This window comes from Corvus brachyrhynchos, unplaced genomic scaffold, assembly GCF_000691975.1.
Source record: "Corvus brachyrhynchos isolate BGI_N302 unplaced genomic scaffold, ASM69197v1 scaffold115, whole genome shotgun sequence".
Classification (NCBI taxonomy): Eukaryota; Metazoa; Chordata; class Aves; order Passeriformes; family Corvidae; genus Corvus; species Corvus brachyrhynchos.
In genome coordinates, this window is record NW_008239553.1 from 23281033 (window position 1) to 23305516 (window position 24484).

Sequence of the window (24484 nt, forward strand, 5' to 3'; positions counted from 1 at the left end):
ACAAAACTAGTCTGAAAATAGGAGGTTTTAGGTTGAATGCTAGTTAACCTGTTAGATGTACTGGAAAAGTTGTAGTAGTAGTTTAATTTCCATTTGAGCAGCAATATGGGAAGTAAATTTTGATTGTGGTGTACTACATGCTTTTTGGAGAGACAGAAAGAAATTTCAGAACTTGGCAAACCTCTGATGGCAGAAGTGGGAACAGTAGACATGTACAAAATTCAGAAGTGGAGGATTGAATGGGAGAAGAGTGGAGTCAATGAGGGTGAGGAAGGTTTGACTGCCTATAAAAGAAGAAAAGATCCTGAATTCATACATCAAGGAGAAACCATGAATGTGCATCAAAAGCCTGTAGCACGTAAGACTCAAGGCAGGGGCAGACAGACACTTAAGGATGACATGAAGAAGTCCAGAGAAGAGCTAGTCTGGGAAAGATTGGTTTGGTCAGGAGCTGCATGCAATGCTTTGAGAATCAAATCCTTCTGTTTATCTGGGGAGGAGTTCGTAAAGAACTTTTGTCCTCTCTGTTTGATCCTCCCCTCATGCTGGAGGAGTTTTCATCCTGTTGTCTTAGTAACAGTATCCTTCACCACTCGGCATTGTTATCTCCATCCCATCTTGGCATCTGCCCTCCCATGCTATATATAATTGTGTTGATATCCATGAAAGCCACGCAGTGGGGTTTTTGTGTGTAGCAGTGGTTTGTGCTCATCCTTGTCGAAGCAGCAGCTGCTTTGCTTTGAAGAAGCTATGGCTGGAGAACCATTTGCTGCTTTGCCTGTTGTTGGAGCTGCACAGCACTGGCCTTCTGGTTTGCCTCTGTTGAAACGAGCTGCACTGTCAAGTTCATCAGATTCCGTACCTGAACTGGTCCCTCACTGCTGGTATACAGGCTGTTCCTTAGTTAATGTAGTCCATCATTTATTTCAGTGCGTAGTGGCCTGCTGGAAGGTGATGGCTCCTTGAAAGGTGTGGCCTGGGGCGGTGTGTGCCAGGGTCACTTTGACGTAATAACAGTTAGAAAAACGATTCTGAAAAGTCACATGAAACGAGAGGGAAAAATTAATCACTTGGTACATGAGTCACTGGCTAATTAGACCAAGATTTCTTTCCCCACTTTTTAAAGTGGCCCAAAGTGCTAATGCCAGGTAGCAAAACCAAAATACTTCCATTCTTGCTGAAAAAGTCCCAATGGAAGGCAGAGGGCAGATTTAGCCCGGTGCTCCAGAAACGGGTGCAGTCAGAATGATTCCTTCAGGGAAAAAATGGAACAGGAAGTAGCCCTGTCATGTGTCTCCTGAAGCTGCATGTCCGTCTCTGAGGTACTGTGGTTAAGGGAGAGACACACAACAGTTCTGCAGAATATCTCAATATCTTTTATCAGTGGCTTCCTCCTCACTTTAAGCTCTTTTCCTAATTTCTTAACCTAAAAGATGAAGAGTAGAGTGATAGCAATTTTTCCCTTAATTTGCTGCAGTTGTAGAACACAGACTTGCCACCACTGATGGAAGAGAGCTGCAGATGTGTTTTCTCACAGTGATTTATTTTAGGACAGGCCTTCTGAACTTTTTGTTTGTTTGTTTTAACTCCACGGTAAACTGGTCCTGGGCAAATAAAATTGTCTGGTTTTGCTTCAGTCTGAGGCTGTTCCTTTCTTAATAATTTATTGTCTGGCATGCTAGGAAAGCCTTTAACCACTTGTATTAAAAAAGCACCAGGGAAAACATTAATAGGTAGAGGGGAACTCAAGTCACTTGATACTCTATTTGTGATTGACCCCATGTTATCTGGGACACTACAGAAGGTGAGAAAAATATGATCAATACAGAGTGCTGAGGATTGTGGTGCTCTAGACAGCTGACCCAGTGGAGTTAAGTTGGCGTTTGTCTTACTGATCCTGGCTTAGAACTGGCTCTTCACAAACCAGATCTGAATTAGCAGGGGCCAGTGCTGCACCAAGATTAGGCATTGTAGCATTCAAGATGACTCTACAAAGTCTGCACAGTACTTCCTGCTTCCCCTTACCCAGCCAGACTTGGGGCAGGGGTTCCAGCAGGCCCTGCCTGAAGCTGGTTTTGCAGGACTGTTGGTTCAGGATCGTTGATCCCTGCAGTGAACTGGCAAGCAGGGTAGCTGCATGGTGTTGTACTGGAGCTTAGCAGTAAGTCAGACTGGCTGCCTGCATCCCTGGCACAGTTAATCATAACCCTGTTGAATTGTCCCATGGTCATCGAGTTGACTCTATGTTGTTATCCAAGAAGCCAAATCCATTTATACTTGGATAATTAAACCACCAAGGGCTTGATTCCAGGCCTGTTAGTAGTTTTGATACAAAGTGTTCATTGAACGTGGTTTTGTATGCTACAGCACTCAGTCCTGTAGGAGGTGTGCCAAGCTTAAATATATTGTCGGTCCTTGGTATCTGTGTTGTCTTGCCACACAGCTCCTCAAATTATTTTGATATTTAATGTCAGTTATATCCCATCCTGCTTGCTTTGCTGAAGCTGAAATCAGGGCTTGTATACAAACTTCACATGCTGATGGTGTGAAGGAAATCTTAACTTTTACATTAGCTGCTGGATAAGGGTGCTTTGAGCTCTTGAGCTGCTGTTGTTCTAAGCCAGTCGTGGTTACAGTGCTATTTTCCTACTACTTTTAAAGAGTTCTTAGCGTCTTCTGTCCTGCAGGTTTGATGTGAGAGAAATATGTAGTAACAGTAGGGGAAGTAATTGGAATATCTTGAAATATCTTCTGCTTTTTGAGCACTGTTATGCTGAGCTAGGAGTGCAGTCAATGATTACACAAGCGTGAAGTGAAACATCGAAGAATGTGGAATTCCTGGCTTACTGACAGCAGTAGAAATTTTGCCATTGAGAGGAACTCTGGCCTTCTGGAGTTCAAAGGCCCCATAGCTTTAGAAAAAAATTTTAAAAACTCTAGATGCTGCATTCATGACCGTAGGAGTAAACATCATGGGATGTTTTTTCATCATATCCGGTAGCTACCCTTCACCTTCTCATTCATAGCAAATTTTATTGGAAATCTTATTCCTTCTTAAAGAGGAAAGTGTGCATGAGAAGGTCAAAACTGCTGGAGCCAGAACTGAAAAACAAAAGCATCAAATTTAACATCACTGCATCGTAAAGCACCCTGGGAGGAGACAAAGGAAAGAGAAGGACATAGGTGCTCTCCTGCTTTAGCACACAGTGGGGAAGTGCCATGCCTGCAGACTGGAGCATGGAAATGGTGGGTCCTGTGTCTGATTCAGATCTCAGGGAAGAACCAAAGTCCTTCTAGGATGGATTTGTCTTCTTGCAATACTGATACATCCTCTTCTCTCTGACAGGGGAACTGTACTCTGGCAAGATGCCCTTTGTCTGGTGAGTCTTACACTTTTATTTCATTTCAGACAACCTAGAAAGAACAGAGCTGATGATGGAGGTTTGTAATAGGTCTGATTGGGGTTTATTTCTGTCAGTCATGTTGTGAAGAGCAATGCAATGAGCTAAGTTTCCATGGGAGTGCCTCACTTGCCTGATGTACATGCTGCTTGATCCATTTGGCTCTGGTGAAGATTTCACAGCAGCAGCACAATGTATTTCAAGCATTGCAGTGCTTGAAGCACATGCTGTTGCAGAGCCCTAGCTCTCTAATAAACTCTTTTGAAAATGATGGGTGAATATTAGGTAACATGTCAAATCTAGTGTGCCTGTGAACTCCACTTCAGTGTTTAAACTGTTTTTCCTTAGAGCTCTGTTTTTCCTAGCTGTACTGTGTTTATATAGCATTATTTCACTCACTTCTGATTCCTCTTTGAGAAACCAGTTAAATCTGCTTATCTCTTGGTTTCTAGAGTTCCAATATAAACTCTTTAGTAGGGGATGGTGTAGAAATTGTATTGCTTTTTTAAAAAATCAAGTGGGGAAATGGTTCTTCCCTCTGCCATTGTGTAACTGAGATAATTATTTTCTCCAGTTACTACACTGACTCTCTTTAAGATCAGTCTGGAAAACTGCTCAGTACCCTGTAAGAGACAAAGGAGTTCAGTTCGTAATAAAAATTGCAGTGTCAGGGCATATGAGCAGTGTGGGAAGGGGACAGTGGGGTATGTGAAACTGGGAAGCTGTGCAAGTATTTCCCTGTTGTGAGTTTTGGAAAACAATTTCTCTGGACAGGGAATGGGCAGAGAAGAGGGGTGATGGTGGCTCATTACTCTGCCCTACACCCTCTTTTCAGTCTTTTTTTCCTCCTTAGCTGTCTCTGTGACTGTGAGGCTTCCTGCGGGTGCCCCTTACAGGGCTGATACCTTGCTCCTACCCTTTGTATGGGTGTGAGTAACTCAGCAGTCCTGGAGGTGGTTCCTCATAGCTCTTTTCTGGTTTTGCTCTGAATGGGGTAGCTGCTGCTTTGTTTACCCTTTTCAAAGTTATTAGCTTTGTTGTCAAGCTATAACTGTTTTTCCCATCCCTGTAAATCTAGATGAAGACAAGACCACTGTTCTTGGCAAGCTCTGGGCAGGTTTGATGGCACTCAGGTGTCTCTGCATGGATGTATTCCCCACTTGGTCCCAAACTTCTTTCAGGGTGGGCAGTGGTGTCCTCTGCCTTCTTTTATCTGATGGGGATACTTGAGGGCTGGACAGCTGGATAGTATTCCTGTGGGTAACTCCTTTCTCATTCACAGGGGTGTCTGGGAGCCAAGGACTGGCTTACACAAACAGCAGGAAGCTTGTGTAAGTATCCCCAGGAAAACTGTCATGTGGGGAGACTGGGGCTCCTCTAGCCATTATAAGATTTGAGGTCTGAGAAACAGAACGTGGTTGGCTGTCATGAAATCCTTGTGCACATCATAGGAGCGTGGAGCTAGCCCTAACAAAATCTAGAAAACAAGCTTTGTCTGCAACCAGAAACTGAGGCAGGGAAGGGAGGAGAATGAGGAAACTAGCGATAAATGGATCTCTACTCTTTGATTATCTGACCAGAGGTGTTGTTTGCTCTGTGATGGTATCCTGGTAGGTTTTCTGTCAGGAGAAGTGGGGTCGTTCACAGAGCTGTTGTTCGGGGTTTGCATTACTGAGATGATCTTATAAAATATATTTGGGGAAATAACCATAAGAGTACATGCATAAAAGCCTGACATACCGGTCTGTTTGTACAAAGTAGCCTGTGCTAGAGGAAATGCTAAAGCACGTTTGTTTCGGTTTTCCAAATGTGATGTCAGTAGATACAAAAATCATCCTTTGGAATGCTTGGGATTGCTAGCTCCCTGTGAAGAAACATGGTGGAGGGAAATAGGTGGGTTTTGGATGCGTTGCCATAGGCAATTTATGATGCTTTTCTAATTTTTTTTTGGGCAATCTAACAACTTCTGTAGAGATGACAGTCCTGATCTGGAGGTAAAAAAATGGTTACTGCACTAGTCTTGGACATTATGTGGGCTGGCCAGGTCACCCTTTAATTAGTATTTAAACCATGAAGGTTCTCTTGGGTTGCCTGTCTAAATTAAAATTCCATACATGTCAGTTCTCACTAAATTTCTGAGAGCACTAGTGATGGTAGGATGTAATGTTTCCTTTCTTACTGGGTTGTTGCAGCTTGAACAGTAAGTAGGAGTCCTTTGGAACAAATACATCAGAATAGCCAAGCAGCCTTTCACATCAGAGCTTGGTGCTGGCAGCCTGCAGAGGAATGTTCTTCTGTGTTCATACTTTTCTCTCTTTCTGCAGAGTAAATAGCTCCAGTGTCTTCACTGTCCGCTACTTCAGAACCACTGCGGTCCATAGTAAGTAAAAAGTCAGGAATTAGTGTGATGCTTCTTTTGCTACCTCTTGCTGTCCTGCCAACAGCCCAAGCTACCTTCTGTCCTTGGTCAAGGCTCACTGCTGTCCTGCCTGCATGGGTGACTCAGGGTTTATATCCCCAGGGCCCTAAAGATTTTGTCTGGCATTCATGTCACAATGTGGCTTTCAGTCAAATGTGAATTTCTCTGGTGTTTAAATGTTGATCAGTGTTGAAGCAAGGAGACGGATAGCAATTGATGTCTGATGGCCTACCCCCTTTAGCAGAGTTGTGATAACAAGAATGAAGCAATGAGGAAATTTTTAGCTCTAAATGCAGTCAAGTCTGTTTGTCTCTCTCACAGGGGATGACGTGGTTACGGTGAACACACCAGCCTTTGCAGAGTCAGTCACAGAAGGAGATGTCAGGTGGGAGAAAGGTAAGCAATTGCCTCTTCCCTGAAATTCTTATCACTTACTGCTGTGTTGGACACCTTGGGGGTGCATTACAGTTCACTGGCTGACATCCTGCTCTGTGCCTTGCAGTCTGTGACAAATGAGGCATTTAATTGCAGCTCTCCTAAGGGGTAAGGATTGCAGTTACTGCCTCATCACCTCTCTGTCAGGGGTGATTGTGATGTTGGATGAAGGAAGATACCTAAGCTGGAATCAGACTCTTAACTGTGCAGTAGATTGTTTGAGCTAGTCTTTTCTTTGTGGAGAAGTTGTGGAGAACTGGGGTGATAAAGTTATGGGTTAGTGTGGGAAGCTGCTGTGGGTAAAGAGGGGAGGCCAGAGCACACCTGCCTCCTCACAGTGGTCTTCATATCTGTTATTCAGCTGTTGGAGACACAGTGGCAGAAGATGAAGTGGTGTGTGAGATTGAAACAGACAAGGTAGGAGTTTCTGGACCAAAACTTTTTCTAGTTCTGTAGCAGGTACCCTGTATGGCTTCTCTCCTGCTAAGAGCTGCTAGAGCCTGCAGGGCCCTGACTGTGTCTCCTGCTCTCTTCATGGAAAAAAGCTTTTCTCATCTAGTATGAAAACTTGCTGTGCCTTAAGTGAGAATTCTTGATAACCCTTACTCATCCATTTGATTAATCATCACTGGTGTTGATGTTTGTTGGAGTTGTAATTCTACTTCTCCTTCCAATCTGAGTGCTCTAAGTTTTGAAACCTATTTGCATTTAAACAAAGGAGAAATCTGCAAGCCATAGGTTGTCTTCAAATTGTTTTAAATTTAGGCTTTAAGTTTATCCACCCCTTAAAGTACTCTTAAGCCTTGAAGCTCTTGCTGAATTCTCTGCCAAGTTCTGTTTTCAGCCTTGCTGTCAGGAAGATGCTGGCAGTGGGTCAGTACCCTTGACTGTACCCTGGAGATCAGGCTATATGTTCCGCTGCCAGCATCTCCTAAAACTTCTAACTATTGGCACAAAATCCCGGTGGAGGGTGTGAAAGCTGGTGCAAATAGTGTGAGACATAGCTGCTGTCTGTGCCAAATACAATGTGTGTCTGCACATATTGGCATCTTCTCTTGGGCACTTGTTCTCCAACCAGTGTTTGGGAAAATTTCACTGATGTTCTTTTTTTTCAGACATCAGTGCAAGTTCCAGCCCCAGCAGCTGGTGTGATTGAAGCCCTTCTGGTACCCGATGGTGGCAAAGTGGAAGGGGGGACACCTCTATTCAAACTCAGGAAAACTGGAGGTAAGTCAGGCATGTGTAACTTGCATAGGCCTTTGTGTTTCCACCAATTTTTTCTGCAGATGAAAGCAAAGCATTTAGAGGGATCCTGAGAGAGGTTAAATAATTCCTCCATCTGCTTCTGTAACTGGAAGAAAATACTCCTATTCTGTTGTCCATTAGAAAAGTATAATTTTAGTCCTTCTGAGGGGGATCTTCTCTTTTGTTCCCTCTGGAGGAGATTGAGCTCTTAGCTGTAACTAGTTGAGAATTCCCCTAACTCCCTTCTGTGCCCACATCTCTGTAGCATCCAGTCTTCTGCTCAAGTGAGGTCAAGGGTGTCAATGAGTAGAACACTTTCGCAATGACTTTCTCTCCTGGTGACTTCAGTCAGCTCAGTAGTGCTGAGCACATAAAGGCACTCTGCCTGAGGGTTTACTTTTGTTAGGTTGGTTGGATTCACAGATCTCTGCCAGTGGAAGTTGGTGCCCTTACCATGGTTCTTCCTTTTCTTTCAGCTGCTCCTGCCAAGGCTAAACCAGCAGCAGCCCCTCCTCCTCCTGCAGCCCCTGAACCTGTAGCTGCACCTGCTCCTCCCCCCCCCGCTGCAGCAGCAATTCCCACTACAATGCCACCAGTGCCGCCTGTGTCAACTCAGCCCATCGACAGTAAACCAGGTGAGGCAACAGCCATTTGTTCCTGTTCTCGAGCCTCTCTTCTTTGGGGGAGAGTGTGTAAAATTAAAGACAGCAAATAGAGGCATTTGTGGTGAAGGCCTCCCGCAGTATTGCCCTGCATGCTCTAGACTGGATTGCTCAGCTATGCCTGGAACGTTCCCAGCCTAATTCAAGGCTGTTGCCACACTGTGTTGCTTAAGCAAGAAGCTCAAATGTGCTTTCTACCTCAGGGCTTTTTCTACCTGGCTTCCGTTTTTGACTGATGTGTTTTTCACCCTCAGTGTCTGCTGTGAAGCCGGCTGCAGCCCCAGCGGCAGCCCCCCCCCGGGAGGCAGTGCCCACCAAAGGTGCCAGATCAGAGCATAGGGTAAGCTGTGGGAACAGGGCCTTGCCAGCACTTCTTCGGCTAGGTGATAATCTGTTCTGGCATAAGCCTTGAGTTTTCCGGATGTGTCCATATCTACCTGTGCACACCCAGCTCAGTAGAGCTGTGACAGATGGGAAAATTCTCTACATGAGGGAACCACTAATGAGTGGTGTAGAGGAAGAGCTTGGACCAATCTGGCACAGGTCTTTTGTAGGCAAAAGTCTTGTCTTGAGCTCTGCTGACTGAGGACAGAAGGACTCAGTGTGATCCACTTGGTCTGTCCACAAGCCCTCAGCAAAGGGCTGAGGCTGCTGAAGCTGCCGTGTGCATTCTTAAGAGAGCATGGTTGAGCAACCTGCTTTTTTAGCAGTCTTGCTCTTTTCATGTTAGCCACATGGAAAGCTATGCATGCTTGGAGGTCTTGAGGAATGTAGAGGTCAGAAGTAGCTATGCTGTGATGCATTTCAGCACTGCTTTTCAACTGCATGTTGAGCTGAGCAGTGAAATAAACTCCTCAGCCCATCATGCTCCTTACCTGGAGTGAAAACCTTGGCCCTAGGCATCTGTTAGTAGTCAGTCAGATGGCAAGAGAAGGGCCTTTTGAGTTTCTTGTGCATTTTGCCCTTGGATGAGCTTGAGGCAGCTTCTGCTTATACCTTTTTAATTTGCAGGTGAAAATGAATAGGATGCGTCAGCGTATTGCTCAGCGACTGAAAGAGGCTCAGAATACTTGTGCCATGCTGACTACTTTCAATGAGATTGATATGAGGTGAGGAGCAAACCTCTTTTTCCCTGTATGAGTAGAAACAGGTGAAGACAGTCACCTTTAAACAGCAGTCAAAACCTTGCAGGTTCTCTTTGGAGAGATTGGCAACTTGTCTTTTAGGACCTCTTTCTTAGGTGTGTACCACAGTCTGCGCAGCTTCTTCAGGACCATGTTGGTGTTGTGGTATGAGGGGATGCATAGCTTCCTAATGGCCCGTCATTCCTTGGGAGTCATCTGCTGCTTGTAATAGGGGTAGTCTCTGGTTCCTTTTCTGTGGGCTTTTTGGTGGAAGACTGGTAAATGTTGAGCAGAAGACCAGGAGGGGTTAGTATCACTTGCATATAGTGGCTGTTAGAAGACAGCAAGATGTAGCATCTGCTTTCTGCCACTCCACCAGGTTACTGCTTTTGGAGGTATTTAACTTCCAGTGAGTTGGCCAGGGCTCATCAGCCTTTCACGTGAGCATTGCATAGGTGTGAGGCCTTTGCTGTCAGATGGTACAGCTTTCCAGAGACAGAGTAGCACCCTTCCCCATCCCCTCAAGCAGGTGGGGGGCTCCTGACTCAAGCGCTTGCGTGGACTGTGCACACTAATGTCTTTGGAGGGCGGGCAGCTTATGTTACAGTGCATTAAGGGGAAATTGTGCCCAAATCAAATTGCCTTGTGAAATCCTATGCTACTCCTTAAGACAAAACATGTAAATATTTGGGTCTCAGAACAATAAGTCTGGCAAAATAGTCTTGATTGGAGGGAAGTGCTGCAGCTTTATCTCCTCTCAGAGGCTCACTGAGGTGTCGCTTTACGCCAGCCTGGGACTCTCATTGCATCTGTTAATGTGGTTTGGATTGATTACTGTGAAGTTGATTCGTGAAGACCTGTGCTGGGGCCTCCTGCTTCCCATGGGGGTCAGTGTCTGAAAGGAGGAGGCTATAATGAGCCAGTTCCATAGCAAGCTGCCTCCTCATTGCTGCGGTCCTTGTGTCTTGGGAGGCACTAATGTCTTTGGGCGGTAATCCTAACCCTAAACAAGGTTAGGCACAGGAAAACAAACACTCTAAACCATGGAAAACCCTGCTCCTTGGTGAAACTGTCTCTTCAAAGACTCAAGGTCTCTGAAGGGGGAAGGGATGAACCATGCGATTCCACAGCATCTGGTGTTAGCCTGGAATAGGCAGCGCTTGCAGCCACAGGTTGGTTGATGTTTTGTAAATGGCCTCAATTTTGATTAATAGAAGCAGTGGGGAAACATGATGTGTCTGCTTAAGGGCTGTGGGTGGACTGGCACCCAGTACTGTAGCACCTGGGAAAATTCTTTTCATATTCACTCAACTCCCACAGCCAGAGAGTTGGGTACAGAGGTGATGGTGTGCTGCCTGGTGCTGAACTTGCAGAGTGATTGAGGTATTTTCCTTTGATCACTTTGATTTGCTTTCCTGCATGTTTTCTGCTGTTGGTATTTCCCAGTTTTTCACCCTTTTATGTCAGCCCAGCCACACCTGTATTTGCTGTCTGTGGTGCCACGCTGGTATGAGCCCTGGTGTCTCCAGAGGATAGGTGGCAACATCAGGCTTAAACAGGAAATATGCCATGCCCCATCTTGCTTCTGTGCCTGGCAGTGTGGGCCATGCAGGTTTACCCTGTCCTGTGGAATTCGTGGTCCAGGACCAGTTTCTGTTTGATCCTTTGGCAGGAACCTTAGAGCCATGTTCAGTACCTATGATATGTGAAGGGTTTTTCAGCAGACTGGAGGTTGCTTATTTGGTGGAGCAGATTTGTATCCTTGGGCTGTTACAAATCTGTTACAGAGTGAGGGAACAGTGTTTTCTTGGACTCCCTGTTTGCCAGTGTTACCGTGTGTTTTGCAGCAACATCCGGGAGATGAGAACTGTACACAAGGATACCTTCCTGAAAAAGCACAACCTGAAGCTAGGTTTCATGTCAGCTTTTGTGAAAGCTGCAGCCTTTGCTCTGCAGGACCAGCCTGTTGTGAATGCAGGTGAGTGGGGACCCTTGCTGATGACTTGCATGTCTAGGGAATGTGGCAGAATGTGGGAAAGTAAATGGCCAAGTCCATGGCAGGAGTAGTAGCTTGGAGAAGCAAGACAAATACACAGGAAAAAGGGGGACAGTCCTGCATGCTGCAGCTGATTTTGCTAAAGCCACTTACGTAGGTAGAGGACAGCTTGCCAAGAGGTACTCTGTTAGGAGAGGGTGACCAGGAGTGGGGCTGGGGCCATGCATAGGCAGCCTGCAGAGGGCAGAACCTGCTGTTTGGTGTACAGGTGGTGTACGGCTGTAGGCACAGTGCAGTTCCTGGGGGTGTCAGAGGTGCTTGCTGAAATCCAGAGGAGCAGAATAACCAAGGGGAGAATAACTGCGGGGAACTAAGCTGTGTGGACTGTTTCCTTTCTGTCTGTCCTGGTGCTTCTCACAGGTACAGCAACGGCTCCTTCTTCTCTGGAGTTAGTTAAAGCTAGACATGAGCAAGTTTTTATGATTTGTAGCCTGCCAAACCCTCGATCCTAGGTACTGCATATGTAACACAAGGTTTTCTCTTTCTAGTGATTGATGACACGACCAAAGAGATTGTGTACAGGGACTATGTGGACATCAGTGTTGCTGTAGCAACTCCCCGGGTAGGTAGCCTTGGATGCTTTGTCCGTGCTTCCTGCAGCCTTTGGTATGGGATGGTCATACACTTTGAGCCAACTCAGCTTTGTGCTCTGGTGCAGCAGAAATTAACTGATAAGACTTATTGTATAAATGAGACATCTGATACATTATGGACTGCTGAGATAGGTTTTGAGAGAAGATGGAGGACAGAGAATATTCTGCCACTATATTCATCTTGATAAGAGATGTGGTAACAGGGTCAATATAGATCTCAGTTGTTAATCAGTCGGGCCAAATTAGGGAAACCCTCTTTTGTCATAAATCCATGACATAGGCAGTAAAGGCTTTGAACGTCCTGTCCTTTGGCTAACTTCGCTGTGCTGTTCCACAGACATCTTTCTGTCCAGGGAGAGTGTGGGATGGAGTTACAGATGTTGAATTAGTGAGTAACCATCTTGATTAGAAGGTTCTGCTATGAGGCAGAGGTTTGACAAGGACTGAAGTTCTGTCACTGCTCCCAAAGTCTAGGGGATGCCCAGCATAAAGAGGTGAGAGAAAGAGGTTCCAGCTGAAATATCCCAGTGCGTCACCCAGGAATTAATGTGGAGCTGGATGCAGACAGACCTGGTTGATTTTATGATACAGGCTAAAAAAGGCAAAGATGATGACTCAGTTTAAGGTGTCAGCCCTTGATGTGTGTCATGTCAGGTTTCCTGTCAGGCTGCCAGGGTGTGAGGCAGCTCTGCCAACCACTGCTGTGGGCTGAGGGGGAGGCAAGAGCTCTCCAGGGCTGTGTCCAGGTTCCTGCCCCATGACAGCTATCTGTGTGTCACTGCACTGAATTTACTATTCATGGACTTTGCTTCTCCCCAGGGTCTGGTGGTCCCTGTGGTTAGGAATGTAGAAAACATGAACTTTGCTGACATAGAGCGTGCTATCTACGAGTTGGGGGAGAAGGTAAGGAAAGTTTTCTGAAGAGGGTTGGGAGGAATGGAAAGAATTGGGAGTGCTGGATCGGCATGTATTGATTTGGTCTCTCTGTGTCATCATCTCTGACCTCTAACACACTGAGTTGTGCTGTGGGGAGTGATCCAGTTATATGTCTGGCTGTGCCTCTGCCTTCTAGGACAGCTCTACTTGTTGCCTTTCCAGAAGACTGCAGTCTATGCATTAGTGATGTTGTGTGTCTTCACCTTTGTCTTTAGAGGCCAAGGCTGAACTGCCCTGGTGTAGAAGTCCCTGTGTCTGTCTCCTGCAAAAGCATGAGTTGAGAGCCGAGGCGAGAGAATCCTTCCCCAAAGCCACTACATGTTCAGCTCTAAAGACAGGATGCATTTTCGAGCAATTTGTGCTGATTTTCAGCCGAGCAAATCAATAAGCAAAACTCTTGCAAACAGTATTTATTCCTAGAGAGAGTGAATGTCCAAACCCTTGTTCTTTGGTCTCTGTGATCTGTGTGGCTTTCTAAGACCTCACTTTTTCTTCTAGGCACGGAAGAATGAACTGGCCATTGAAGACATGGATGGTGGCACTTTCACAATCAGCAACGGTGGGGTTTTTGGGTCACTCTTTGGAACACCTATCATTAACCCACCCCAGTCTGCCATCTTAGGCATGCATGCCATCTTTGACAGGCCTGTGGCTGTGGGAGGCAAGGTAGGTGGACCTGCACAGGGAGTTTTACTGAACCAAGGAGAGGGCTCAGCAGATTGAGGACCTTTTTCTAAGGGATTGGTGTCACTTCTAAAACGCTTTACTGTGAAGGAGGAGCAGAGACTAATGGCTATAGGGCACCTTTGCCTGGCCCTCCTACTTGCCTCAGCTGTTGCAGGGGACTTTGTCCTATCTGTGTGGGGGCAAACTGGTTATAATCTGCTGAGGTGTGGGAAGGAGGAGGTTGTAGCCTTTGTGATAAGGAACAGTTCCAGGAAGGGACCTAATCTTGTGTGTGGCATGGACCCAGCCTGGGTGGGTGGGTAGATAACCTTGCCAGGCAGAACACATCCAGGAGGGCCTGAACCGTGGATTCAGGGCAGGAAAAAGCCAGGTCTTCCCTGAATTGAGAGGAGGGGATCATGCAGGCAGGAGCGCTGAGCTCACTAATCCCGTGTCCCTCCTCAGATCGAGGTGCGACCTATGATGTACGTGGCACTGACCTACGATCACCGGCTCATCGACGGCAGAGAGGCTGTGACCTTCCTGCGCAAGATCAAGGCAGCGGTGGAGGATCCCCGCGTGCTGCTGCTCGACCTGTAGGGCAGCCACACCCCCACACAACCCACCCAGGACAGGGCCGCAGCACGAGCAGGGACAATGCAGGGCATTCAGGAACTGGCAGGAGTCATTCCAGTCTTTCTCCCTCCGCTGTGATTGGAGCTGTCCCAGAGGGAATTACGGGGATAGCTCCTACCTCCTTTCCTATTTTGTTTAATGAAGGTTTAGTATCTCACAAGAGCTGCCATGTAGTGGGCCAACCACTGAATGGCACTGCCTTTCCAGAGCCATCTGTGTGGCATCCTCTCCCTCTCAGCACCAAACTCACCTCTAGCTTGTCCTATACCACTGGAAGCTGCTTGCTGCTGCTGTGCTAGGGTACCCTTCCCTGCCCCTCCATGGCGGGTTCAGCTTTATTGCCTAGCACTAAGGTTTCTGGGAGGGAGAGGAGAGGAAAGGCTACTGTCCTGTCCATGTTTTGCTTGAAAATATTTCACACTCATCTGCCTTGCAAGGGTGGTCTGACCCTGAGGCCACTTGCAGGAAAAGTTTTGGTCAGAGCAGGGCTTGAGGTAGGTGTCATGCTTCTGGCAGTGCCCTAGTTACACTCCCTCCACAGACAGTAACACGGGGTGGCATCTCCCCTGCTTTCCCTTGGAGATTGTCTTTCACTAGCCCGGTCACTGTGGCATGAATGTTCCTGTGAGGGTGGGCAGAGCCCGTGACCTCTGTGGAGGTAGCACTTCCTGGGGACAACCCTTTCACATGGGGGTGAGAACCAGCCCCCAGCAACTCTCCTTGACTCACAGCTCACTGGCAGGGGGGCTGACTGCTGGCTTCCTGCGTGCGGGGGCTTGGCCTGCTCCCAGCGGACACACAGCTGGGGGGGCCAGGCCTTTCACTGTAATGTGTATCCCAGCCCACGGGTGCTGGTTTTGGGGGGAGGGGGGCAGTTCTTAATCTGATAGCGCACACATGAATTGAGGGGTGAGGGGGTTGCTAGTGCCTGCAGAGTCTATTACTCTTACCCCCTACACAGAACTTGTAACAAAAATATTTAACACAGCGGATTTTAAATGAAATAAAACTGTGCAACGACTGCAAGGTGGGGTGTGTTTGAGGGGGCCAGGACTCTGGCATCAGCAGCATCCTGTGTGCAGTTACAGGAGGCCTGTTACGTGGTGGTGAGAGAAAAGAGGCAGTAGGAGCTGAGCCCATCACTGGTGGTACTAAATTGAGGCTTCTCTGCCTGTGAACACAGCTGTCCTCAAATTCTCTGCCAAAGAATTGGCTCTTCCCAGGAAAGAGGAGCTTTTTAGGGCTGGAAATCATCCTTTTCTTGGTCTAGCAACAGAACCGTTACAGAGGGTGAGGAATTCCCAGTGTTTGCTAAAGGGTACGATGGCCAAGAGGGAGACCTGGGACAGGCTCATAAAGTACAGGTATGGAGCTGGATGGAGTTTTTACTGCTGCAACGGGAGAATTGTAATTCATGCAAGTGAGGAAAAGGCTGAGGGAGAAAGGAAGCAAGAATGAGGAACAGCAGAAGCTGTCTGTGGTGCTGCACATTTCCCCAAGGAGCTGCCCTTGTTGGAACAATACAAAATCATTCCTGGATCATGGCAGGGTTTTCCCGGCTCTGACATCAACTTCAGAGAATAGTTTGCTCTTCCCAGCTACGGGTGAAGAGGGCAGCCCTTTCTAATAGAAAACGATTGCACCCACAGCTGCCATGTGGATGAAAGGGAGAGCAGTTCCTAGTCCTGGTGCCTGCATTTTCCTGGCAGCTAGGGACAAAACCAGAGCACGGAGTCAGCTGTTTTGCCTGGCCCTGGCTGAGGTAGGTTAGGGGAAGAGGAAAAAACCCTTCCTTGTTCTGGGAAGGGTGGAGAGTCTAGTTCTTGCACAGATAAACCGAGTGAAAGAGAAGGTTTTGATTAAAAAATGCTGCTTGCACCCAGCCTCGGTGCTGGATACAGAGGGTCCACCTTGACTTTGTACATGAGCCTGGAGAAGCCTTGATTCTGTGTGGAGCTGCAATAAATGAGGCCTTTGAACCATCCAGGAAGTGAATATACAGTCAAGCTCTTGAAATTATGTAGCCTAGCAAACTGCTTTATTTAATCTGCCCTGTCAAGGCTTGCTGTAAGAGTTGTGCTTGAAACTTCATTTTGTTTGATTCTCATGTCTGACACTATGGCGCTGAGTTGTAAGATGCCATGCTGTGGCTTTGGCCACAGGGTCCTTCCTCCTGAACCTCCCCTGAATCACAGGGCTAGGAGGCTGGTGGACAGGGGTGCAAGCCTGCAGCTGGAGGATTCAGCCAGTGCAGGCTGCCATGGAGAGGAAAAGCCCCAGGCTCAGCTGCTCCTGCTCTCTGGCCTTCTGTGACATTAGTGGTCAGCTCCGTGCTTAGTCCTCCGGTTTCTGCACAGCCATTGAGGTGTCCGTACCTTCGCCGCTGCAGGAGATGGGTTTCTCCAGGGCTCTGCTTCCCTCTGGTGGACGAGCGCTCCTGCTGCTGCTGCCAGGGAGGGTGTCTTCTTGCCGCTGCGGGCAAGCGGGAGCTGGAACCAGCTAGCCACAGAGACCTGGCACTGGTAGCAGTAATTCCTTACTAAGGGAGATAAGTGAGCAGTGTGAGGGAGTGCTGGGAGAGGGGGGTCAGAACTGCACCGCTGCCACTTCGTGCTCATCCTCCAGCCTGAGGCTTTGACTTGCACAGCTGAGCATGGCAGCCTCTGCCTTGGGCTGTCAGCAGACACATGTGCTTGTGCTGCTTTTTCTTTGATCCTGAATGTATGTACACTCGGCCTCCTTCCCTCTGTGCTGGCTGTCAGAGTTCACCCCTTTCGATCCTCACTGGTCTACCAGGGATGACCATGCCCAAAGCATGGCAGCGAGGGCTGCTGTCCTGCCAGAGGAAAGGAGCACCCAGGCATGCAAGGCTGGAGCCACAGCAAGTAACAATGCCAAAAGGGTGGAAGAAAACCTAGGCACTCTGTGCATTTCTCCCACATCTGAGCTGCAGCCATACAGCTGTGCAGCCCTGAGAGGCTGTGAGGCAGGCAGGAGCAGAAGGGCAAAAGGCCAGGCACTCAGTGCCACCTTCTGGGTTTTGGCTGCTGATGGCTGGGGGTGACACCAACCAAGGGCTCCTAGACAGGTTTCAGAAACAGATTTGGGGCTCGCCATCACTGAGCATGCTTGGCCTACACCTGGCTGGTGCAGCTCAGAAACAAAAGGACACTTCTCCAAGCAATATGGAGTAATTTATTTTTTTCAGAGGGCGAGGGAGAGAAGAGCAGAGGGCTCCTTGTTGTCTCACCACCACAGCAAGGGATGACCCACACACATACATGCAGTCAGGGAGGGGCAGAGACCCCGGGCTTGGGCTCCAGCCAGCAGGGCCTGGAGGGGCTGCATTTGAAAGCCACAAAAAGTAACAGAGCAGGGGGGCCACTGTGGGAGCAGCAGAGATAAAAAACACAGGGAGAGCATTCCAGGGCGAGGTGCTGAGCTGAGGAAGGGATGCCCCAAGAAGGGGACCACCACCGCTTCCTGGGGTTGGGCACCCAGGTTCCTTTTGCCACCAGGGAGGACCTGGAGGAGAAGACAGCCTGGCCCAGCCTGCTGCCTCCTCTTTGGAGATGCCAACAAACAGAAGCAGACAGAAGAACATGTAAGGCTGCAAAACCTTGTGTGCCCCACCTCGGGGCAGCCCTTGAGGCAAACCTTCCTCAGCAGGCAGACTTGCCAGTGCCACCTGGGGTCACAAGTGCCAGGGAAGCAGCCCAGGGCCCAGCTCCCTGGGGGAAGGACAGCCTGCTTAGCCCACCAGCTTGTTCCACGGGACTGTGCTGAAGAAGGAGTGAGACTTCAGCTTTGCTATGCCACCTCCTCCAGAGCCCAAGCGCTGTTTTGGATTGTACTGCAGGAGCTGCAGAGAAAAGCAATGGGACAGGAGGATGGGAAGATGGGGACACTGGAAAAGGTACCCAGGCTGGACCCTGCGTTTCCCCAGCCTCTAGTCCCATTCTCCCTCCCATCGAGCCAAGTCCCTCACCTCGGTGAGCAGTGATGTAGCAGCCAGGCTGAGGCCCTCTGGCAGATGCAGCTGGGTGTGAGGCTGAATCCCTGATGGATGGTTTTGGGAGAGTGGCTGCAGGAAGCAGAGGGTGATGGTAAGCAGAGGCACCAAGGAGGGTAGGAGCACCCTGTTGAGTCTTCATTGCCACATAACCCCAGCCCTACACAGCAGGATTTAAAAGCCAGGGCCCTTAACACATAGAGACCATACACAGGCACCTGGAATCACACATCTAAAGCAACCTGGCCAAGAACTGAGGTGCCAGCAGGGCAAGGCACCCTCCCAGCCCTACACAGCAGGCAGCCCTTGAGCCTCCTCCTCCCCTCTCCTCCTTGCACAGCTCCTCAGCCTCTTACCACTCCTGTCAGCAACTCATACAAGAGAGAGCCAAAGCTCCAGCAGTCAGCTGCTTCAGTGGGCTCCATGATCCCCCCCACTTCTGCAGAAAGAGACAGAGAGGGGTTAGGGCTGGAGGCAGCAAGCACCAGTGGTCACATTGTGCTGGGCACATCTCACTGCCTGCAGAATTCCTTTCTCTCCAATTGGTGCCACTGGGCAGAGAGCTGGAGAAGCCAGGGGACACATCCCTTACCTGGAGCACTGTAGAGCTCTTCCCGTGCCTGGCTGCAGTATTGGGGCTCCACCTCTGTCCACTGGCCAAAGAAGGTGAGACGGACATGACCTGCAGAGCAGCACCAGAGTCAAAAGCAGGGAGGTCAGGGACTTTGGTCATAGCGTGAAGCCAAGCCATATCCCTGCCACTGGGAACGCCAGACACTGGGCCCCTGTCACACCCTGAACACAGAGGCACTGAGCATCCCCTGGCACCACACATCCCCCCGCTGGCCTCCCAGTGCTTGCCTGAGGTGCCCAACAGGCACTCAGAGCTGGTGAGCCTGCTTAGGTGGGCTCCGAGCTCACAGATCTCAGTGCAGGCTGTGGTGAGGAAAGAAGTAGATTTTAAAGGGGAAGGGGGGAGAAGGTTAGCTTTCACCTTGTAAAACTCTGCATTTTCATTTTCTTAAGCAATTTGTAGCTCTCCAATTCATCCCAGATGTTGCTAGCTGAGCAGGGACTTGCACTGACAGCAATGTCCATGGCTCAGAGGGATGGGACAGCTCCAGAACACCCCCAGCAGGCAGTTACTATAACTAGGGGAAAACTAACCCACTAGTCCCCCTAACCTCAGGCACAGTTCAGTTGGTCCCAGCTTCCCCATGCTGGGATTTCCCAGGCAGCCAACCCCCATGTGGGAGCAGGGGCAATGCATTTCTGTGGCTATGGCCCTTGATGCTCCAGCTGCAGAGCCATTTCTTGTAATAACTACTTGGAAAACCTAAGTGAGATCACACTTCCAATTTCAGAAATATCCAAACCTTCCCAGACTCCCACCCCCCCCTTAAAGTAACCTCAAGAAAGTCCACATTTTCTGGAAATGGGGCAAGCAGCAGTCACTCAGCTGAGAGACCAATTTCCTTCTCCTTGGGGCAGCAGTATGGGATATTACCTACCAGCTACATCAAGCAGCAGGTTCCTGGGGTTGAGATCCCGGCAAAATATACCCTGTTGGTGAAGTCCCTCTAAGGCCAGGAGGATTTCTGCTGCCCACAGCTGCACCTGCTCCTCCTTTACAGCCCACGCTCTCCGGTTGTGCCCATGGGAAGCCAAAGCCCTGCATTGTCCTGATGGTGGCTGTTTGCTGAGCTGGCCACGGGTCTGGCTTGCTCCCCACGAGGGCTCCCACACAGCTGAGTCAGGCACAGACGGTTTGCCAGAGCTGGACAAGGCAGCTCCTGCAGGAAGCTGCCTCTCACCGAGGGTCAGGAGGGGCTGAGCCTGGGAGGCCTCAGACACTTTCTGAGTTGGCAGTTGCCCTACCCCTGGCTGGCCCTCTCTCACAGTCTTTGGTACAGGGACAAGCCCCTGGGGAAGCCTGGGGCCTTGTTGGGAGGCTGTCCTCTCTGATATGCAGCCTGTGCCACTAGTTAGATCATTCTGTCGGTAGACAACCAGGCCCTGGCTGGCAAGGTGGTCAGGACATTTGGCTGACGCTGCTGGAAAATGGTCCACAACACCAGACACAGTCTGTGTCATGCTTAGATCCTGTCCTCCATGTGCAGCCCTCATGCTGCTGGCAGGAGCCAGGAGAAGCTGGCAGTGGTTCCCTGAGCCAGAGTCTGTGGGGTCAGGGGACTGCTCCTGAGGGAGTGAGGCATCAGTGTTTCCCAATACCCGGTAGTTCACAGAGCCTGGGAGGCCACTGCCTATCCAAACAGGGAAGATGGATAGTTGGCTGCCACCCTGGGAGTTTCCCACACCATCCTCTGTGTCACGGTCCCTGAGGGCTTGCATGGTGTTTGAATATGCAGAGTCCTGCTGGACACAGTACTTAGAGCGGAGGTGAGACCACAGTGTCTCCCCTGGAAAGCAGAAAGAGAACAAGTGATGAGGCAGAAAGTATCCATGGTTCCCCCACTGTGGACATGGCCCATTCAGGCCCAGGTTAGTGGGGATGTGATTGAGCATCATTTATGTCCCCAGCAGCAAAGCTCAAGTCCATGCAGAATACACTGCTGCCCTACAGGCACACCATGCCCAATGCCACACCTTCCCCAGGACCTGGCACACCAAAGTCCCATTCTCTCCTCCTTTGGCAGCCCTCTCCCCATTCTGCACAGTCTTCTTGATCCCAGCTCTGCCACTTCCATATCACAGACAATCCACATATTTACAGATGCTCCTGATCCCACTGCCACCCCCACTTTCCTCTGAAAGCCTTTCCTTCCTGTGTGACAGAGATGCCAGAGACCTCCCACAGCATGGCACGAGCCCATGGATCAGCAGTGAGCCAGTGCAGCAAGCTCCAGAGCCCACAGCATGCTACCAGGCCTTCCCAGCCTCACTACATTAAGTGCTGGCTGCTTTCTGCAAACTTATTCTATAGCAATGCCCAAGGAGTAGAGCCTGTTCTCCAACACACCTTAGCCTCCATTTGTCATTACTGGACTCCAGCCGCTGTTCCCTATACATCCATTCAACCAGCAGAGAGTAAATAAGCTCCTTGGGACAAGCCTCCACCTTGTCATACTTCTTCACCAGGATCTGGGACAAGCCTCAAGGATGCCTCCTTGTTGTACCCAAATCCCAGTATGCTCACTGCCCCTTACGCCCTGATATTCCATCTCCTCTCTTTGATATGATCTCAAAATCCAGTGTGACCTTTTGTAAACAAAAAAATGCTTTATAAATGTCTTGTCAGAAGATTGTTTTGTTCTACAACATTCAAGCGAACTACCTCATTTCATTTTCCTTCTCCATCACCTTCCTGTTATGGTCAATGCCAGTAAAATGAAGAGGTTTTTCTTTTCAAGATGGTGGATCACATCATTACCTAAAGGCATCACCGCTCCCTCCCATGAGGCCCAGTGGCTCATCTCTCTAAAGACTAAGGCTAGTTTCCATATAACACCCCCACACACACAACCTCTTTTCCTTGTAGGTCTCCATAGGCCCATTTCTAGGTTACATCCCCAGTCAGTTCTTATCAAACTCCTGGAATTCACAGCTGAGCAGCTCTGTCCATGGAGTGTCCAAGCCCTGGTACTCACCACCCTTCTATGAAGAAGACAGCTTACACTATCACTATAAAAAACAGTCCGAAAACAGTAGGAGAAACATTTCAGATTTTAAAGGAAGGATGGTTAGGGATAAACCAGGATGCTTCACAGATGGGAGGCAAGGCTGTCCTCACTCACCCTGCACGTGCTCCAGATGGAGGAAGATGGAGTCCTCACTCACATAGTAGCACAACAGCTTGACCATGAAGGGGACCCCATGAGGGATGATGGTCTGTCGCTCACGGGTCTCAACGTGAGATTTGGGGAGGCTCTGAGGAGGTACAGGTAGATGGGTGTTACAGCAGGACTTGTGTGTCCTTGGATGTAACTTGGGTGTTACAGGTGGGGACTTGGACTCCATGCAGCCTAGCTCCTGGCAGGGCTGGAGGCCAGCCAGAAGGGAGTGCGCCTTCTGCCAAGCCCCATGGCTGCTCCCTTGTCAGCTGCAATGGAGCTCCCCATCTGTTCAAACCTGCAGCTCATACGGAGTCTGCCAGGCCCCAGCATCCAGCTGTGATAAAGCAGCGCTCTGCAAAGCTCTGCCAAGGTAGGGCACTCTCCATCTGCACTGTGGGGCCCAGAGGGCACAGCTGGTCAAGCAGTGACTCCTCTGTAACCGCCCTGCTCCCTTCAGGCAGGAACCTACCATCCCAGCCCTTTCTCTGCTTCGCCTGGAAATGCTGCTTCTCCCTCTCCTGCCAGATCCTCCTTGTCCAGTTACTGAAGCCCTTCATTGTTAGTTCCAAGGGCACTGAAAAATACTCTAGGACTTGTGCTGAGCACACCTCACCCACAATCTGTTTCAGAGGTTGACCCAGATTAACACGGGCTTGAAGCGTTACAAGTCAAGAGAAACGGATGACCAAGGAGAACCACTTCCCTTCTGATCACAGAGGATGGCTAAGGCAGCCAAAAGAAGGTTTTTGAACCATGAACATCATCCAGCCTCTAAGAGCTGCTGGTTTTTGTTCCTCTGCTTGGACAAGGTGGCCCCAGCCTGAGAGGGAGAAGCAGGCAGACAAAACTGAAAACACCCACCTTGAGTATAAAGGTCTCACCAGTGGCTGGATCCTGGACAATCTGCACCTGGGACAGTATACACAGTACTGGTCAGAAGCGGTGACCCAACACACAGCCTACAGGAATGACCCAAGGGACTCAACTCTGGAACTGAAACAAGCTCCCACCCAACTGGAAGAGTTTGGTGGGGCTCAGACCCCTAGACTTGAAAGACAAAACACAGGTTATTGGCAAGGAGATAGCCATGCAGCCAAGCAGCAGGAAATTAATTAAACCAAGAAGTGGCTCCCATTCCAGTTTTGCTTCCTCCACACTCAAGGGTTTCACAGTGCTCTTTCTGGGCTGGGGGGGGAGGGGGGGGCGGGATTCGCTGGGCTCAAACCTGGGCCTCAGCAGGACAGGAGGATCGCATCAGTCCTGACAAACTGAGATGTGTGAACATCAGTGGAGAGCAATGTGCAGTGCGTGTGTGGATACAGTAAGTCTGGCATCTTCACTCCAAGATAATGAACTTCTAATTAGTTTATTCATCCAGATAGCTCAGCTTCTGCTGAAGCCTAGATTATCCACAGGAGCCCACCATCATGGCACCTGGGCATCAAGCACAATCCCATATGTGGGAAAGAACCAGATGCATAAACCTGCCTGTAAGTATCTTGGGAACTCTGGTAAGAAAAAGTAATGGGGACATTAACAGATTTCCCAAATAACTCCTTAAGGGGTCTTGAGTCCTCTCCTGTGAATTTTTCTGGGTGGGAATGGTCTGGATGGATACCCCAATGTTGCTTGATGGATGTGCTGAGGGCTGGCACCCCCATTCCAACTGCTAGAACCCTCCAGCTTATGCTCCCTTTGGTCCAGCCCCAGCCTCATCCCCCATCTCCAGGTCAAGTCATTACCTTATCAATCACTCCCACAACCTTACACCGTCTCAGGTTCTCCACTGCCGAGCTCAGTGTCCTGATTGGCCGGAAGCGCAGGCTGCTGTAGCCCTGCAAGGTGATAAGAGAAGAGGATGAAGGACCCTGAAATGCTGCTGTCCATTACAGTGAGTGAAAAAAGTCCCCGCATTTTCCAGAGCGGGCAGCAATACTGCCTAGCTGGTCAACACTCCATGGTTCATTTCTAACATCAGCTGGACCATTTTCTTGGCCACCCCCTGGATTTCTACATTTTTTAGGGAAAGCTTGCACTTGCAGCAGAGGTAAAAATCACACCAAAATTTGTAGCTAGACCTGGACTGTTTCAACACTAAGGGGATCTGTGTGGAAGGTAGTTGTCTTTCTCCCCGTATTCTTCCCACTAGGCTCTGACCTCACCCTACCTCGCCCTCTTCTCCCTTCTTTAACTACCTCCTTCCCACAGTACAGAAAGCAGCCATTGTTTTTGGTTTCCATACAGATGGGAATGATGACAGGGAATAGGACATTTTTAACATTTAACAGGGTGGTTCCCTGCAGTGGCTTCAGTCTCCACAAAAATGTCCATACCCACTATGGTATGGTGGCAGCAAGCTAAGCACACACGCTTTGGAGGGTGGCATCCTAGAAGCACCCTCGGCAACCTGGGCCCACCTCAGCTCCTTGATCCAGGCAGGGCGAAGAGCTGCCAGCTCCCTTGCAGCCACTGGCAGGGCCGGGACACATGCACGCTGATGGGCCC

At 49.2% G+C, this 24484-nt stretch overlaps 2 protein-coding genes across 4 annotated transcripts in view; one reads left to right on the forward strand and one right to left on the reverse strand.

The window, feature by feature from the left end:
- Window positions 1-3343: 3343 nt before the first annotated feature.
- DLST (dihydrolipoamide S-succinyltransferase) lies at window positions 3344-15199 on the forward strand (the record flags this gene model as incomplete). The annotated part of the gene is made up of 14 exons (XM_008639604.1): window positions 3344-3380; window positions 4684-4732; window positions 5726-5781; window positions 6142-6216; window positions 6617-6672; window positions 7371-7482; window positions 7977-8135; window positions 8417-8502; window positions 9174-9271; window positions 11134-11264; window positions 11831-11904; window positions 12755-12838; window positions 13370-13537; window positions 14003-15199. Coding segments are annotated over 14 exons (1320 nt in total), but the record flags the coding sequence as incomplete, so codon positions are not given.
- Window positions 15200-17348: 2149 nt separating this feature from the next.
- The window catches only part of RPS6KL1 (ribosomal protein S6 kinase like 1), a 7587-nt gene continuing 451 nt past the window's right edge, over window positions 17349-24484 (reverse strand). The window contains exons 1-9 of one of the 3 annotated variants that reach the window (XM_017742097.1): window positions 24397-24473; window positions 23722-23814; window positions 22841-22888; window positions 21941-22073; window positions 19697-20605; window positions 18778-18867; window positions 18542-18624; window positions 18162-18257; window positions 17349-18035 (exon numbers count right to left, since the gene is read on the reverse strand). In XM_017742097.1, coding sequence (XP_017597586.1) covers window positions 17925-18035; window positions 18162-18257; window positions 18542-18624; window positions 18778-18867; window positions 19697-20605; window positions 21941-22073; window positions 22841-22888; window positions 23722-23814; window positions 24397-24468 — 1635 coding nt within the window. In that variant the 5' untranslated portion in view covers window positions 24469-24473 and the 3' untranslated portion in view covers window positions 17349-17924. Of the gene's footprint in view, window positions 18036-18161; window positions 18258-18541; window positions 18625-18777; window positions 18868-19696; window positions 21405-21940; window positions 22074-22840; window positions 22889-23721; window positions 23820-24396; window positions 24474-24484 lie in introns of those variants that run through there. The other 2 variants (XM_017742099.1, XM_017742098.1) reach the window with 2 other exon arrangements.